At 52.3% G+C, this 13,245-nt stretch overlaps 1 protein-coding gene across 1 annotated transcript in view; it reads right to left on the reverse strand.

The window, feature by feature from the left end:
- Positions 1–1,050: 1,050 nt before the first annotated feature.
- The window catches only part of C2CD2 (C2 calcium dependent domain containing 2), a 53,063-nt gene continuing 40,868 nt past the window's right edge, over positions 1,051–13,245 (reverse strand). Inside the window, exons 14-15 of the mRNA XM_045526560.1 lie at positions 12,520–12,829; positions 1,051–4,487 (exon numbers count right to left, since the gene is read on the reverse strand). Coding sequence (XP_045382516.1) covers positions 4,267–4,487; positions 12,520–12,829 — 531 coding nt within the window. The 3' untranslated portion in view covers positions 1,051–4,266. The remainder of the gene's footprint in view (positions 4,488–12,519; positions 12,830–13,245) is intronic.

Genomic DNA, 13,245 nt, shown 5'->3' on the forward strand with positions numbered 1-13,245 from the left:
TAGGACACATTTGTCCTTCCAGCAATTCAGCGCAGCCTCCCCCTGGAGTGTCGGCACACAGAGGAAGCAACAGTTCAATCACCTGGTCCTAAAGCAGTTCTAATTCCAGACAAGATGCATTGCCATCACTGCTGCCTTCAGTGACCAGGACATTGGCTAAAGATCTGGAATCCCGGCCCTCAGCCGAGGGCTGAAGCTTTCTTTCCATAGGTAGACCACTCCTCGGAAATGCAAAACATGCATCAGTCTCGGCTCAGGAGTGACCAGTCCATGCCTGAAAGGTGAGGGACAGTGGCCACTCTGCACACAGCACACTGTGTCTAGCGGGCAGGTGGGGATGGGCAGCTCAGAGGAAGGGCAGGGGGCACGGGGGACTGTCCAATAACCTCCCCAATGCAGTAGTTCTCCAAGTGCTCTGGTGTTTGGGCACCACAGTAGGAATGAGACTGAAGGAGAAGGCGGGAACTGAAGACCGAGAAGGAGACGAGATGCCTGCAGGGGTCTTGCAGCACAAGGCACCACCTGACTCCACTGCCCCCACCCCAGAACTGCTGTGAGCTCCGTGCAAGCACAGGCAGCATCGCACCCACGGCTGGACTGGGCACCTGTCTCCCTCTGCACCTGCCTGGGCAAGCAGCCCAGGTGGGGAATTGACAACCAGAGTCCGTAGATGAACTAACTCTTCTCCCTCCTCCCCCAGGTGGACAGCACACCTCAGAAGGTCCCTGTGGAACACGTGGGGTCATACTGCAGCCCTCGTGGGTAGAGCAGCTCACACACACCGTCCCATGTCACTCCTGCGGCTGCACCTCGGCACCCTACTGTCACTTCCCAACTGTGCCACCCACAGGCTACCCCATCCCTGGCTCTGCCGACAGCCCTGTCCTGAAGCATCCACGATGTGCCATGACCCAAAGGTGCCCTGGGAACTCCAACTTTCTCTAGTAAATGCTTTTAGTCCCAGGCCTAGACAGGACGCTAAATGGCTTAAAAATCATATAAGCAGCATGTTAGGGACAGCACAAGACTAAACAAAAACAACTCAGTGTGTAGTGTTCCGTGTGCACGTTTATTTTTTTCAAAGATTGTTCACGTTCCAGCCGCATGTCCAAAGGAGCCCGCCCAGAGCCCAGCGTGCAGGCCTGGTGCAGGACTGACTTCTGTTTTTAAAGTGCTACCAAGAAATACAATCACTGTCACGTAAATTTGTCACCACACTCCAGCATCTGGCCAAACCTTCCCACAGACCTGGGAAACCTTTTCTTCTCTTTTTAAAATGTAGGTTTGACGTAACATTGGGGGAAAAAACAGCAAACTACAAGCCTCAGTGATGAATGGTACATTACTGACCAGCTGTTAGCTGAGGGAACTGGGCAGTTTTATGCATTTCAAATGCCTTGTTTGACATAAAACAGGAACACTGAAGGTCATGAGCCAAAGGTAACCTGAGTTTGCTTTGCAGGATGCAAGAGCAGCCTTGCCCCGTGCTGGTTGCTTTGGTAATCACGGCTATGCCAATCCGGGGCAGTGGAGATACTGCCGAGACCTGTTTTCTCTCTGATAGGATCAATGTCCTGACCGCATCTGCCAACCGGTACTCTGAGATTTCCAGACCGAGAGCCTCGAGATTGTTACCCAGAAAACACCCACTTTTGTTGGCAGCAATATGAATTCATCTTTCCCTTTCTGCTAAAAAAGAAAATTCACAGCTCTCTTCTACAGATGTGGCCGGGAAAACCCAAGCAAATGTCAAGATGGGCACCTGATTTGTATCTGGCTGGTGGCTGGCCAAGCAGCACTCAGGAGGGCTGGTTTTGGACTTAAACTTGGAACTTGATGAAAATAAAGTGCTCTGTCAAAACTTTCTCACAGCAGGTTTCCAGCTGAAACAAGGAGATTGTGTTGTTGCTACTTCAACACAAACGCACACACACTTAAGATCCATTTCGTTCCTCTGCAAAGAACACAGGCACAGCCTCACACAGCACAAACGGAAGGGCTTCAAGCTCAGCAAATCCAACTTGAGCACCTGGTTCCAGAGACACAGACACACGTTCATATTAGTGTTCATGAGGAATCACTTTGAAAATACCACTCTGCAAAAATTTCATCCAGACAAAAACCGAAAACAAAATCCCTCAAGCCACTAAAGCTTGTAGAAGAGATGAGGGAACCAAGTTACACGTTAGGAACTAAAATACACATCAGTGTGTTTAGCATTTGGTGTATAATCTTAATCGACATTTACTTTAACATAAATACCCGACACCATGAGAAAACAAACCTGGAGCAAACAGCTTAGAAGAGAAACATTCACAGTATCAATACAGCCCGTGCTCCTGCAGTGCTACCCTGACGCTTACTTCATCTCCTCGTCAACTCCCTAACATGCTAGTGTTTTCCGCCACTTCAGAAAAGGCCGTGAGACAGAGGTGAGTGTGTCTACAGGGAGCAGAGCCCCAGACACAGGTGTTAGACAGTGAACGGAAAGCTCATGGGGTTAATCTGGGAATGGGATGGTCACAAACATTTTTCCTTTTGAGAGCGAGAAATATTAATCTAAAATTCTGACACCTTCACACTGGAATAAATTGGATACATGGAGTCCACCTGAATTTCAAAATCAAACAAAAAACACTATTATAAACTTCTGATCAGTGTCTGAAATTCGGACACATGATATCCTCTTAGAATTAACTCTTATGTGTCACAGGTTCTGTTTATCACGTGACCAACAGTAGTAACCCTTCAAGTAGAACAAAATGTCAGAGTGACCGTCCTTCCCGAAGGATTGCTAGTGGCTACTGACTTTGGGGACTAACTTGGTAGTATTAATATATTTTGAAACTCCAGGTGCTATTTTACAATGATTAAAATTGGAACATAATTTTTAAAAACAAGGGATGGTGAAAAAGTCATTTTAAAGTAACTTGATAATTCCTGGAACACCTAAGAAGTTTTTAATGTGTATTCTAAAGTGAAATTCTTAATGGAGTTTTCATTTCTCCCTCAAAAAAAGAATTCTATAACTTTTGTTTTTATATAGGTTTCTGTTCATCAATGGCTCTACGGCCCCTAAGACATTTAGTGTTTGAGGATTAACAAAAGAGCATGGAGAAAGGAGCTCACTCGATTTCATACCCACAACAGAAGTGTTCGTAATGGCCTTTTAAATCTTATTGGAGGAAAATGAATCTTGTTGATCTGCCAAAACATTTTGCCCCAGTGACAGCCGCTCTGTAACAAGCACATCTACCGGAAGTTTGGCCTCTTTGTTGTTAAACTTCCATTCCTAAGACTGACACCTGAGACACAAAATAATTTTCTCTATCGCCCTAAAAGCACTTTGTTTTGGCCTTGGCAGTATTTGGCAAAAACCATGTGTGTGTGGTTAGCATGTTCTATGAGCTGTCTCTTGTTGTTCCTCCCTCCCTTCCACAGACTTGCTGTGCTCTTGTCTAGCAAGTATGACAGACAAGAAGAAAGATCTGGGTTGTCACCTGCTCCAACGGTAGTATGAGAGCTCTTGTCATGATAGCGAAGCACGTAAAAACCACATAAGAACTTACGTATCTTCACTTGAAGGAGGCTCAAAGTAAACTTAGGAAAGTGTTCAGCATAATATATATGCATAGGATATATTTAGTATTTGCATAAGTGTTCGAGTTCTATGGCTAATATCAAAGGCAAATATCTTCCTACATTTGTCATACCATTTCCACTCCTACCACAATTTCTCTATTTATCAAAAACCCTGCCTATGCCCCACTGCCCTGTACTTGGGGCCAGCTGCACCTTTTTATTCTAAGCAGCAAATCAGGAGAGGTGACCCATCCGTTCCATTCACAGTGACAGCACAGCGAGCACCTCCTCTTTGGTCCAGGCATGGACCCCAAACGACACTTGTCAGAGTGTAGAGTGGGCCCCCCACGCCTGCCCTCCACAGTCCCCTGGAGTGCACTATCTTAGCACAATGTACATCTCCTTCTAATATTCACCCTGAACTCTTGCATCTGAGCACAGCCAAGCTATGGGACTGTCAGTCTCATTTGGCATCTGGTGGCAAATGGGGCTTTTTCGGTCCTCTCTGGGGGCAGCCTCCTGGCTGGAGACTCAGATTTTTTTTTTCCCTTTAAAAGACTAGATTGTTGGAAAAAACCCAGCTACACAAGCGGGGCGTCGGACAGCTGGCTGACACTCTCACTCCGTCCTGGGGAGGGCAGTTACTGCGGGTCCACGTCTTCCGGCTTCAAGGAGGCGCCATCCCTACGTGCAGGGCTCCACGGGCCCGCCGTTCATGGCGCTCTTGCTCCTGTGCCTGGGGAGCAGCTTCTTGTTCAGAATCCTGGTGAGGGTGACCCCCTTCCTCCGGGCCTCCTCCGGCTGCTGCAGGAACACGAGGTCATTGTGTGACTGGCTCATGCCCGGGTCTTTCTGTTGATGCCGCCGGCGGAAGAACAGCTTTGCGCTTTTCCTCAGGATTCCTCCTGCAAGAGGACAGCGCAGGGACGGTCAGGGGGGCTGGGGACACAAGGCCGCATGACTAGTCCAAAGGGAGAGAGGAAAGAGGAAGCTTGAACACCTCTGAAAAAGGGCCAATTTACGACTTCAACGTACTGTTGCTACTCGCATAAGAACTGGCATGTGGCTTATATAAAACGAGAGTTTTTAAGATGAAATGCAAAAGACAACAGGAGAAGCCATAAAAGCCTGGCCCGTCATGTGGTGCCATCCCCAGGGAAAGCGTTCATACCACGGCCGTTCTGGTCACTCACAGTGGCAGCAGGGCTGTTGTCCCTCACCACCCGGTCCCCTCTGCTCACTACTTTCTTAGCAGGGTGTAAATGGAGAAGCAGGATCGTACCCCAGAAAGGACGGCCGTGCTCATGAAGACAAATCAAGGACTCTGAGAACAAAGGTGTTCACTGTCTTAGAAGATTTAAATAATATTTGTTCTTTCTGAAGTCAGATTGTTTCATAATTCCAGATCTTATGGTATATAGATCAGGCTAAGCCATTTGAAAATTGTTACTGGATCATTTTTGACCTACAAAACCTCAATTTCATATGGTTCGGCCTATCTGTATGTGATGTCAGCTAGTGGAATATGAAATAAGAAAAAAAAAATAGCAGCAGCAGCAACAATAATTTTAATAGCAACAATTCCTCCCAGATCAAGCACGCACTAAAGCAGGGGGCAAGAGCCCCCTGGTCTGCTTGTTCGCAGATTAGTTTGACATCCCATTAACCAAGGCCAGGGGAGTAACATTTCAGTCTAACCTGGGACATTCATTACCACTTGCGGTAATGACTTAAAAAAAGATAGGTGTGATCCTCTTTGACGAGGGGCTTTACACGTAACTTGGGACTTCGTTCTGTTTGCAATGGGCACATCCAGCAAACACTCAGTAGTCACCCCGGGTAACCATCTACTTGGATCACAGCAGAGGGTAAAGAATATCAATTCCTCTTCCAGATGCACGCGGCACCTGAGGGCGGCGAGGGAAACCCGACCCAGCCCTGCCCGGGCACCTCTGGTGACCAACAGCTGTCTAGGAAAGCAGCACCTTAAGGATGAACGTCCCGCTCCTGTCTGCCCTGCCAGGTTAAGGGGCAGAAACGACAAAGATGGAGAGCTCCAGGGAGGGGCTGCATTTAATCTGGTCAAAGCTGCCATAAAATAATTTTTTAAAACTTTTGTCTTTAAGACACAGCCAAGTCTCCTATTATGAAGAATCCTTAGGACATTTTTCACAACTATCTGCCGTTGGGAGCCCGTGTGCAAGGGCTTCGGGGAACGGAAAAGGGTGAAGTAGTGTAAGTGTGCACACGACCTCGCTCGGTCAGCAGTGCTGACGGCTCCACCTGTGGGACATCCCCGAAACACACAGCGTGTTGTGAAAAATCACCCATCAGGGTGTGCTGGACAGCCCAGCAGTGACGGCCAACTGGACGTGACTTTGGAGCTTGGCCAGAGAGACAGGCGCAGGGGTGCCCATGGGGTTAAGGCACCTGCTGGGAAAATGCCGCTGGCACAGCGATAGGGGCTCCCAGGCAGAGGAACCCCCGGACTCGAGGGGACTCTGAGCCCACAGGTGACCTCAGGTTGAGGGGTGAGAGGAAGGGCCTAGGCAGTACTTCTCATCTATAGGCACCTGCCTTAGGGCTCTGCTTCAGGCTCACCTTGGAGCCCCCGAAGGGCATGTGAATGGGGACAGAGGAGAGGAGGGAAGGCTCAAGGGGACCCGCGGAATTCACAACTGCCCATTAGTGCCACCCCCTTGCCACCCCCCAGGGGAAATGACACACCAACCTGCTGCCTGGGGCAGCTGCAGACCTAAGGACTTAGGACCCTGGCAGTAAGAGGTTCTCTCTGGGAAGGGTCCCCCCGCAAAGTCCATTTCATAGCTATCCCTGCGCTGAAATTGGTCTGGAGTCTGGATCTGGGGCCCGAGTTAGGCAGGGACAGTGTTCCGGGCTGAACTGTGTCCCTTCAAAATCCATATGTTAAAGTCCTAACCTCCAGAACCTCAGAATGTGACATTATTTGGAGATCGGGCCTTTGCAGATGGAATCAAGTTAAATGAGGTCATTAGGATGAGCCCCTGAGCCAATGTGCCTGGTGTCTTTAGAAAAAGGGGGAGTTTGGAAACAGACCCGGAAGGCAAACAGCGTGAAGAGAGGCAGGGAGAGCGCCATGTGAAGGTCAAGGCAGAGGTCAGAGTGATGCCTCCACAAGCCAAGGAACACCAGACTGTCCCAAACCACCTGAAGCTGCAGCGAGGCCTGGAACAGTCTCCTCTAGAGACGGCAGAGGGGGCCCAAGCCAGCTGACACCTCGATCTCAGACGTCCAGCCCACGGCACCGAGACAGAACCACAGATGCCCAGTCCACCTTGAAGGATCCGACATGCGGGTGGCTGGGGACACCCGGGCATGAGCGCTGTTCAAAACATCCCAGGTCTTTCCAACGTGCTGCTGGGTTGGCACCTGCTAGCCCGGGTCCCACCAAACTGCCACGGTGCTCAGAGCACCTGCAGGGGACAGACCAGCGTGGAGGAGGGCAGGCGGGCGGTATGTCCGCGCTCCTGTGCGCATTTCTCATGCTGCTGTGCACGGCGCTCCCGCAGGGCATGCGGCCACAGGGCCGTGTGGATGGGCGCAGCCTCCCCACTGCACACGCCTCCTTACGGGGAAGCCAAGAGGGACAGGCAAGGCGTGGCTGTGTTCAAAAGACTTTCAAAAGAGAATCTGCACATTTCTGAGCAGTTGCTATAACTTGTTTAAGTGAAATTGTACTATAACTGCCTAAAACTCGAATTCTTGCCATATTATGAACTCTCAAGGGTTTCAGCCTGCGTGTGAGACTGGCAGACTGGGAAGATCTGGGTGACGTATTTGTTTGACGCTGTACTGCTGGCTATGGCCTGTCCCATGACCTAAGGGCTGACTTGTTTTCGTGGCACTGCCCGCCCCAGCGAGCCCGTGTCTGCCTGCACGTGCCACGCACAGCGCTGGGGGCCTGCAACACGGTCGTTTTCTCTCCTTCCACCTCACTCGTGATCCCTGGAGCAGGTCTGCTGTTCTGTTAAATTTTGGAGTGAAACGTCAATGCCAGGAACCAGAAGATGTCATGGGTACCCTCGTGCAAATCTTCCTGAAGTCATTTGTGTGACTTACACGCTTTCCCTTAACCTGACATGACTCGTCACGGCTTCCCTGGGGATGACATCAGCTTCTTGTACAGAGGACAGTCCTGTGAGGAGAGGGGCTGAGATTGGGGATTCCACAGGCTGGAACTCTAGGGACGACCCCCAACAACTTCTGAGGAAAGAGAAGTCTCACCCTGTGATTTCTAAGCTTGTTTGTCGTCATTGTTTTCCTCCTACTGCATTTTAAGACAGACTCTCCAACTAGCTATTTATGTCTGTTAGACTCGTAGATGAACAGGAAGACCAATGAGGAGGCTTCGGTTTGGGGCGGGGTGGGGGGAGTGACTGGCTGAGGTCACACAGTTATGAAGGTGGGCAAGGGTGTGACACCGGGCGCTCTGGCTCCGAAGCCCGAGCTCTCACACCCTACTCTTCCGTGCGTGCGGCTAAGGCAGGCGTCTGTGCTGGAAGGTGACGGGTCCCACCCCTGAGAAGCGGCCGGCCGGCTGTTTGGAGAAAAGGGCACGGCCGCGGCCCCCGGAGAGGGGCCTCCAGAGAGCGTGGACGGATCAAAGACCTCAGGGCTCCAGAGCAGAGCACCCGACCCCAGCAAGGACACGGGCAGGGCTCCTAGAACCAGTTGCATCTCCAGAGAGGCGTGCGGGGTGCAGGCGGGAGAGGACATTCTAAGGACCCAACCTTGTCTCCGGGTCGGCAGTTTGGCTCGTCCACCGTGAAGAATAACTAATATAAACAGAGGCTTTCAATTTTCATTTCTAAATAACAAAGTCTTCCTAAACTTGGCCACTACACACAATTACCTCTGGGGTGAGCAGTGCTGTAAGGATGCGGCACGCAGACACAGCTGCCCCTCGCTGGGGGACAGGGGTGGCAGGGGAGGTCCTTGTCCGCCCATCTTAGCTAACAGCAGCTGTGACTGCTAGTTCTCTGCGTCAGGCTGGCTGCAGCACCCGGTGATCAAATACTAATCAAGATGTTGCCATGAAGTATTTCGTAGATATGATTAACAGCTAGAGCCAGTGGACTGTAAGTGAAGGAGATTACCCTGGACGTGGGTGGGCCTCGCACAACTAGTTGAAGGCCTTAAGGGCAAAAACAGGTTGTTCAGAGAAGAAATTCTGCCTCAAGACTGAAGCGTCAGTGCCCACCGAGGTCTCTCTGCCTGCACCTGCCCTGCAGATTCCGGACGTGGCCCCCGCAATCACGTGAGCCGATTCCTTAAAATATGTAACCTACGGTTCTACTTCTCTGGAGGACCCAGATGGATATGCCGGAAGATTCGGTACATCGCACTTGGCTCTGAGCCCACATAACCTGTTGCCCTTTGCTGATAGGGAAGTTCCCACACTGGGCAAGAGCAGCTTGGCTGTTTCGATTTTATAAAGCCCGACTACCTCATCCCAGGCCACCTTCGCTGTACCGACAGCAAGACGAAAGGTTTAGACCTCACCCAAACCCCTGAAGACATAGTATGGAGAGAGGCTATGTGAAACTTGAAGCAAATAACCAAGATTCTAAATGGCGGACAGGGAGGAGGAAAAAGAGTCTTTCACTGGTTCTAGCAAGGTTAAAAGAATTCACGAGAAGGCTCAGATAGAAACATATATATGAAGGAATAAAAAACATTGTTCTAAGTTATAGCTCTAATGTCACAGTACTTCCAGATGTACTCCTGTTTGTCTCTACAGAGTCTAACAGACGTAAATAGCTAATTGAAGAACTTGTCTTATAAAATCCAGCAGGTAGGAAAACGGTGACCAAAGGCAACCTTAGAAATTGTAGTTTGCTACCCAAGAACAGCCACAGATCTCAGCTGGAACCAGAAATGGTCCTTTTATAGAAGTGACTGCTTTTTACAGCTGCAGCACAAGGAAGGGAACGGTGGGTGTCACCCCAAGGTCTCCTGGTCATGGCAGGTGCTGCACGGACGTGAGCCAGCGCACTGTTGGGAGCAAACGAGCAGCCTGGGAGGGCCAAGCGGAGGGGCGGGAGGGGAGGGGAGCCGGGCAGGTCAGCGCTGCCGCTACAGGATTTTCTCACAGGACGGCGACACGTAATTCAAAAACAGAAGACAAAAATAACTTACTGTGTAGGCAATTAATTCTTGTTGGCATAGCGATCCTCTTAAGCGAAAGGGAACGAGCGCGGGATGAAGAGAAGTGAGAGGTGAGGAGAATTTAGCAAGAGCAACGTCAGACCCGAGTCAGCCGAGCCTGAGCCACCTGCCTCCCACGCACACACGAAGTCACCGTGCAGGACATTTGGCAAGGTTTCTCATGGTTTAATCTTTTTTTTTTTTTTCCAATACCTCCCTCTTTGATACTTTTTTAAACTAAAAATAAATGTAAATTTTGGGAATAAATTTCCTGTGTTGGCTACAGCATCACAATATATACATTTCCAACAAGCAAAATTCCAGAATTATTCTAATACAGGGATGCTCAGAAGCCCCCCAAGAACTCCTTGCTATGCCAGGGAGACAGGTGGTCCTTAAACCAAAAACACACACACACACACAAACCCATAACAAACGAAAACAAGCTTTAGTTTGAAAGGAAGAGGAAACTCCACAGACTCGCTCCCTATTACCAGTTGTGAAAATTTTTGGTGAAAAATGAAAACTCTTAACACAGAATCATCTAAGATTTTGATGTCTCAAAGAGATGCTCAGTACAAGCCTTTTAAAAAACACCGGAATGAAAAAGCAATTTTAAAACCGCTGCCAAATATGTCCTTTTAAAAGCCTCAGGCCAATGCAGCAGCGCTGCAGAGAGAAAGGAGCCACACGCCGGCTGCCCGCGCCGCGCCCTGAATGCCAAGCCTCTGTAGGAGCTGAGCGCCTGCCCTGTGTCCCAAGGCAGCTCGTCCACCTGCCAGAGAAGGAGAGAGTGGGGCGGCTGCGGCAGCACGGGCAGAAGGGAAAGAACTCTCTGGAAGGAAAACCAGAGGGGGAAGGAAGAACGGCTGGCGAAGGAACACCGGTTTTTGGATGAACAGGGTGAGCAAGGCTGGGCATTTCAGAGTGAACAAGGAGGGCAGACTGGGGCTTTGGGTTCTGCGAGGACAAGAGGAAATGGCCCATCGGGTTGAGGATGGGACACCCCACCCTGCGCCCGTGTTTCCTGCCTTGCCCGGCGCTCACCCGCGGCCTCGGTTCTACCCGCCTTGGGCTCTTCTGGTCCCAAGACAAAGCACAGGCCAGAGGTGTGGTGTGCCAGGTGACCAGGTCATCTCTGACATGCACAGGCGTGGTGACGAGCGAGGGAGCCTGCCACAGGGCCAGTGAGCAGGTTACAGCCCCGAGGGCCCCGTGGACCCCACGCACACGGCCCTACGCGGTCTGGACACCGGACCTGGCATCCCCTCCGCCCTTCCCGCTTTGCTCCTCTAACTTCCAGCTCCTGCTCTGCACGGGCACGGGCCAGGGCACGGGCGACTCTGCACGGGCACGGGTGACTCTGCATGGGCGACACTGCACGGGCACAGGCGAGGGCACAGGCGAGGGCATGGGCAACTCTGCATGGGCACGGGCCAGGGCACGGGCTGCAGGAGAGCAGCCACTGCACAACGGCCGAGGGACCCAAGGCAGGAAGTAGGGGGAGCAACACAGGTGAGGAGCCCATGGCTGTTACCTGTGGCACCACAGACACAGGGACCAGACACCGCTGCGGGGAGGCTGCCTCTCGGGGGGCATCGGTGCACTGCAGGGTGTCAAGCGGCAGCCCTGGCCTCAACCCACTGGCTGCCAGGAGCACCCCGACTCCCAGGGTGATGACTAAAACTGTCTCAGACGTTGTCAGGACTCCCCGGGAGCAGCATCACCGGGTTTGAGAACCCTGGTCTGCGGCAACAAGCACACAGGGCAAGGAGGGCGGCGGCAGGGCAGCTCACCAAACCCCACGCTCTCAGCGACGGAGACCCTCGTGGACGGGAGCCGGAGACCCTCGTGGACGGTCTCACGAGAGCCCCAGAGCCCACGCGGGAGGCAGAGCCAGGGTGTGGCTCCGCCGCCTCCCTCCACCCAGCCCTGCCTTCTGCACGGGGCTGTCCTCACCACTCCCTGAACGGGGCGTTCGGTGGGCACGGGGGTGCGCATGATCCCTGTTTGACGGAGGAGGAAGCTGAGGCTCAGTGAGCCTTGGAGTCGCACGTCTAGGACCGACTCCAAGCCCCGAGACTGTCTTCCCTCAGCAAATGCATTTAAGTTACTACTATGCCAAGGCGCTGTCTGGGCAAAACTGCACATACTTAAAGAAATTCATAATTTAAAAGCAATGATTTAGTGCCAATAGGAAATAATCAATTATTCTAATGAAGTGATTACCTCATTAGTACGCACATATTAAGTTAATCAATTAGTGACTCTAGGGAGCTTCTGTCCCCTCAATACCATGAGGTCCAGGTGGTGAGGTTTGGTTTGGTTTTAGCTGGAGGCGACAGTCTGAGAGGTACAAGTGGGCAGAGGTGCCACATCCACAGCGGGAGGAGACCTAGTCTCTGCCTGGCTTTGTTCCGGGTCTCTCTGGCCCCATCGCCGTGCGTGGCTCTTGGTGACCCCTGAGAGCCAGGTGGCGTGAGCTCAGACGGAGGAAGGGGTGCCTCCGGGCATGACATTCACACACAGGATGTGCCCCCCCCCCCCCCCCCCCCCGCCGTGGGCGCTAAATGGCTCAAGCATTCAGCACAGGGTGTTTTGGGGGCGGGGAGTGAGGTCGGAATGGAGTTTGTGGAGGACAAAGGGAAGGAAAGCAGATGATGAGAAGGAAAATTTCACTTAGAAACCAGCAGGAGAGCGAAGCCACCAAGGGGGAGTGTTGAGGGGGCGGCCGGGCTCGGGAGCAGGTACCTTTACGCTTTTTGACAGCGCCCGGCTCTGAGACGCTCAGGGAGCTCTCCGACAGCTCGTCCCCATCAGGGTCCAGCGGGGCTGGGCCGCTCCAGGCTGCCGCCGGGGGCTCCTTCTCCAGGTCCCAGGAGTCCAGTTCATTTTCCTGGGGCTCGGGGTCTGGGGGGGCCTGGGCTGGCGGGTCCTCCTCCGGCGGGGCAGAGGCCGCAGCTGCATCCAGGGGGGACGAGCTGTCCTCCTGGTGGGCGCTGTCCATGGCGGCCGCATAGTCCTGCATCAGGGCAGCATCGTGGTCCTGAGATAGCGAGGTCTGTCCGGGCAAAACGCACCATCAGAGGCCGAGGGTGAAGGAAAACGTCAGCGCAGGGGAAAATGAAGGGATGCGTGGAAGTGGGGGCGGGGTCGGGAGAATCCAAAAAGTCATGGATACAATGTGGCAGGTGCTTACACAACAAGGGGCTGGGGCAGGTCTCCGCTTGCAGGCCCTCAGGGCCGCCTGGCAGAGAGGGGGCTGCCCCCGAGCCCCCAGGCCAGAGGGGTCGGGAAGCAGGGAACACCCTGCCCCAGCAGGGTGGGGAGGAGCTGAGACTCCAGAGTGGGCACTTCCTCCTAAGCAGCCCACAGCAAGGCGGGCACAAAGGGGACAAAGGAAGTGAGCGTCGGTGTTTGAAATTTAGTTTGTCTCTTAACCTATGTCCCTACAGCACTTTTGTTACCTGTAAGTAG

This window comes from Lemur catta, chromosome 1, assembly GCF_020740605.2.
Source record: "Lemur catta isolate mLemCat1 chromosome 1, mLemCat1.pri, whole genome shotgun sequence".
Taxonomy (NCBI): domain Eukaryota; kingdom Metazoa; phylum Chordata; class Mammalia; order Primates; family Lemuridae; genus Lemur; species Lemur catta.